At 46.8% G+C, this 5,280-nt stretch overlaps 1 protein-coding gene across 1 annotated transcript; it reads left to right on the forward strand.

The window, feature by feature from the left end:
* Positions 1–978: 978 nt before the first annotated feature.
* On the forward strand, positions 979–1,953 carry LOC109704266 (protein PAF1 homolog; the record flags this gene model as incomplete). The annotated part of the gene is made up of 3 exons (XM_020225026.1): positions 979–1,050; positions 1,128–1,289; positions 1,658–1,953. Coding segments are annotated over 3 exons (363 nt in total), but the record flags the coding sequence as incomplete, so codon positions are not given.
* Positions 1,954–5,280: the final 3,327 nt, after the last annotated feature.

Raw genomic sequence — 5,280 nt, forward strand, 5'->3', positions numbered from 1 at the left:
TTGTTTAGAATAATCTTAGATCACATTCAAAAAATAAAAAATTTAATTTGAAATTTAAAATTTAATTTTAAATTAAAAATTAAATTTTAAAGTGAATATCCTTTGATATTACTGACTTTACAGTTTATGTGCTATTTACTATATAATTTAAAATTTTTAAAAATTTACATAGATTTCCCGCTCCGTAGCGCGGGCCTTCACTAGTATGAATGATTTATGGAACAAATGGAGGGGAGATTTGCATCGCAAATATATAAAACCATACAGTACTATACAAGAAATTCTAGAAAACATTCCTTAAGATATTGATCGAGAGGATTAGGAGTGGCTAGTTAAGGAACATTTCTCAAGTAAAAAGTTTATGGTATGCTTCTTTTCTTTTCTTTTTTTGCCATTAGATAAATTAAGGTATAAGCTATTTATCTTAAAAGAAGCTTTTCTTACAGTACATTCTACTGTTATTTTGGGATTCGTTTTTTCTTCTATATAAATAGGCAGCAAGCAAACAGAACTCTAGTAATAGGGCAAAGTTAACAATGCCTTATCGTACCGTTAGTAAGCCAATTCGACAAGTTATTTGGAAGAAGGTAATGAAAAGTTAGCATTATACTTTTTTGATATTTTAACTCTTTTATTTATTAATGTTATTTGTGTTTGATTTATGTAGAAAAAGGAGGCAAAGTCAGTCAACCACCCAGCTTAGCAACTATATTTTTTGAGACTCGAAAAAAGGGTGACAAGTTAGTTGGTGAAGATACTATAAAACAATATGTATGTGGAACATATTTTTTTATTAACTTAGTTTTATCACTTTTAATGCATTATCAACTTACTATTATTTTTCTTATTTCTTGAAGGATAAAATTGTTGTTGCTACTCAATCAAAACCATCTGTCACGCCCCGGGGTCCCTTTGAGTTTAAAAGACAGCGGAAAAGCGTCTGAATTTTTTTTTTTTTTTTTTTTTTTAATGCTGAAGGTAAGGGGTGATGATGCTGATGACCCAACTACATACCTCATGACATTTGGTGATGGAGCTGCAAGATATTTGGTAAAACTGAATATTCTTATTATGGAATATGCAGCTATGCATTTCTTTTTGATGCTTATCATTTCTTGTTTGTGCAGCCTCTTCCTACAAAACTTGTTTTGCAAAAGAAGAAGGCAAAAGAAGGCAGGTCTGGGGACGACGTAGAACATTTTCCAGTGCCCTCAAGAATTACTGTGAGGAGGAAATCAGCTGTTGCTGTTATAGAAAATAAGGAGCTTGAAGAAATATCTAGAAAACATGTAAGATACAGTTTCACCTTTTTGGCTTCGATGCATACTAAGGTGGAAAAGAATCTGTTGAGCACATGCTTATTGCCAGTGATCCTGGCTTCTAGAGCAGCTTTTCTATACCAAAAAGCAGCAGGATTGTGTTTAGCAGATAAACAGGCTGGCTTTAAATCAAACTGCTAAGTCAAACACTTTAACATATGATCCATATGCTTTTAAGTGGAATTGACAGCATTAACTTTTTGTAAATCTTAATACACAACCAGATTCTTTCTCTTAAATATGATTCTGTATAGGTTCTGATTTAGGTCAGGAAAAACTATGTATTGTTACTAGTGAATTGCAAAATGTTCTTAGTACACAAACTTCAAATTTTTCAGGAAAAAGCAGATGATCGAAATTCAAAGCGGCAAAGATCTTTTGATGATGATGACGACATGGAAAGACAGCATAAATATATGCATACAGATGGAGATCAGTTCAGTGGGGAGGATGACATGTCCGATTAATAAAAAAGAAAAAGGAAGCAATGCATCAATGTTACCTGACGCAAGAAACGTCGAACCGGCACAGAGAATTATCCAAAATTCTCTGATATTTGAAGACAATGCTGGAATTATACCAGCCAACAGCAGTATAACTGCATGGTGCGCCGGGCTGGTGGTAGTTTTTCCTCGGCTTTNGCATGAAAATCAACTGTAGCTCGTCATAGATGTATAATAGAAATAAATGAGACGGACCAACAAGATACACATCATAGGACATATCCCCATCTCATCTACCGTAAGCATATATGATATGAACACTGGACCAACCAGCCAAGAGGACAAACGTAGCCACTGGACAAACCAGCAAGCAATGAAAGGCATGTAACTGGATAGAGCCAGCCAAGTGTAACAATGAACTACTGGATGTGCCAGCCATTCGGGGCTCCCCGTCACTAACAGCCGACTAACGGCTGCCAACCGATAACTAGTATAGGCGTAACTAGCGGTGTCGAGCTCACGTAAAGTGCATGTGGTCGCCCAACTAGGGGGCGTCCTCCCACAAGAAAAGGCCTTTTCACCAGCATGTAGGCTGGGCACTCGGGTCGCCACAAGAGAAACACGATCCCAATGTACGGTCCACACTCGTCTATCACCGAAAACGGACTCCAGGAATCTGGCTGTGCCGCCAAATCTAACCCATGAAAACCAACGCAAGAACCGACCGATAGGTCACAGGAGTGTATTCGATATAGTCCAGAACTACCGTCAGCACCAGCCGACAATCCTACCCCTCAGGGTACACCGACCTCAAAGGTCATCGAACAACAGAAGTCGAGAAACAGACCAACCCAATACATAATGCAACGACCGACCAACCAGGTCAACAGATATAAGATAAAAGCACCGATCAACTAGGTCACCGAAACGAAGTACGAGAACCGACCAATTAGGTCACCGGAACAAAGTACGAGAACCGACCAATCAGGTCACCGATATCACATATGGATAAACTACTCTACTCCTACACATGATACTAAGCATAGAACATATGAGTAGAGCATAATAGAAACAACGGGGATGCAAGCTCAATATATAATACGAAAATAGCACAGAAGAACAGGGATAGAAGAATATCACCGAGCGTGCACCACTGTACCGACTTCGGATCGAAGTACCCACCTGTCACTGTCGCGTCGGAACACTGGGTACGCACAAGTCAACCGGACCTACGAAGATCCCACGGGTCAGTAACCAACCCACTCACCTGAAGTACACAGTCTCACAAACCCCACACAGAACCTCGTATCGGTTTTCCAAAACCGATCATCGTAACTCACCGGAAGTCCCGAAAACCACACCGGGACGCCGTCGGGACCCACTAAGTGTCCCGAACTCACCGACTCGTGCCACGAGTCACCCGCTGCCCCAAAACACTCCGATTTGGATGCCTTGGCAGCGGACACGAGGTGACACAACCATACGATCATCGCCGGATAATCGTACGAATCCGGGTTCCCGGAAGTGTCTATTTCGACACCGGAACCTACCGTCGCTCACCCATCATTTCAGAACCCTCAAAATGATGCGAGTGACCAGCCGACAAGGCTCAGCGACTGCACAATTCCTCACGAAACACTGTCGGAAGGAAATCGAACCGATCCCGCGTTCCGTCGGCGGATTTTGCCGAGAAACGCGCCGAAAGTCTCAATCTGACACTTGCAAAGGCTTGGGGCCTTGGACGATCAGTCCAGAGGTTATCCTCAGCCCTAACTCGCTGCCAGCAGTAGCTACGACGAAGCAAACGGCATAAAAGCCCCTATCGACACATGAAATCACATTATTTTATGCGATTTCATGGCTTTTATGGATCGTACACGCAAAGCAGAGGTCAAACAGCCAAGACAAGACTCCCGCTGACTGGTCTCGGCGTGCCGGAGGCCGTGCTCACCTTTCGGAGCACTGCCGGCCACTGTGGCACGCGCACGGGCGACGCAAAATTAGTGAAACAGCGCGCACAGTAGGAAAAGCATGCTTATCTCGCTAACCAGGGGCTCTCAGACTCCAATGAAGGTGGCCACGATGATCAGCACTGAACCAGGATCATCGTGCTCACCTTCAGAAGACTCGGGGTGGCGTCGGTTCACCGGAACAGTGACCAGAAGCCCAAGACAAGGTGCAGAAAGCTAACTAAGCTTACCGGAGCTAGGCAGGGCACGGGGTGGCCGGCGGCGGCCGGACGGCGGGCAGGCCGGCCAGGGGAAGGTGCTCCAGGTCAGAGGAGGCCGGGGCTCGCGTCAGCAGGCGACGGGAGGCGGCGGCGACGACGGCCAACGATGCCCTAGCCACCAAACCCGTGGGGAGCATGGGCTCATTCCGGCGGACAGCGAGCTCCGGCGGCAGCGTCTCCGGCGGTTGACGGGCACGGCCGGCCAGGCGGAGTTGGTGCTCACGCCGGCCGGCGGCGAGAGGCGGCCGCGGCGGCGCTGGAGCATCCTGAGCTCTCACGGGCTCGGCTCGGGCTCACAGGGTGGCGACGGCCACGGCGGCGTCCGGGGAAGGCTGCGTTGCCGAGCTATGGCGGCGGTGGTGCGAGGAGAGGGAGATCAAACCATCTCGGCCGGATCTGCCCGAGCTTGGCTGCAGGATTGCCAAGGCGGCGGCGGCGGCGCTCAGGGTGGCGGCGGCCGACAGAGATGGTCGCCGGGGTCGGGCCTGCTGTCAGAGGTGAAACCCGAGGGTGTGGGTTCACCCTGGTAGCAGCACAAGTGGGGGTGAAGGATGGTGAAGCAAGGAGCAATGGAGGAGGTGGAGGAGCAGCCAGCTCCGGCGGCCGGCGGCGTGCTCAGGTGGCCGGAGCGCGCGCACGGGCAGGGCGCGGATGCAGAGGTGTCGGCTAGGGCACAGATGGGGGACAGGGTCGGCCAGATCTAGGGTTTCGTGCATAGAAACCCTAGATGCACATTGTACACAAAGTGCAATTTTGCACAAAAGTCTACCTAAGCTTGGTATTTCTTACCCAGTCCCTCACAGCACAAGTAAAACGCGCGAATACCCCTCTACGTGCGATTTCACGCGAAACGGTACATAAAATGTCGCGACTTTTGCGAAAATACCGTTTTGCCAACACCGACCTCTCCTCGATCAACGCGCGATCTCCGTAGATCCGTCCGTCAGATTTGCGAATGGATTGCACCAGTGCGATCAGCACCTCGGAGACAACAGAGCTACGATTTCGATTCGTCTCGATCGACCACGGATTCACGACAAAATCCAACCTTTCGTTCCAATCGAAAGAAACACACAAAATACATATAAAACATGTATTTTTGGATTTTCTCGAAATCCGTGCGTCAAACTCAAAATCCGTCAGCGCCAGTAGTTCCAGAATAGCTGAATCCTTCGAAATGAGCTATTGGACTGATATGAACGGAGTCCGATACGCACCAGAAGCCAACTCTACTCCGTGGCTTTACCGGAAAACCGGAGTTACTATTCACTTAAGTGAAAACTAATAA

The sequence above is a fragment of the Ananas comosus genome, unplaced genomic scaffold, assembly GCF_001540865.1.
Source record: "Ananas comosus cultivar F153 unplaced genomic scaffold, ASM154086v1, whole genome shotgun sequence".
In the NCBI taxonomy this organism is placed as follows: domain Eukaryota; kingdom Viridiplantae; phylum Streptophyta; class Magnoliopsida; order Poales; family Bromeliaceae; genus Ananas; species Ananas comosus.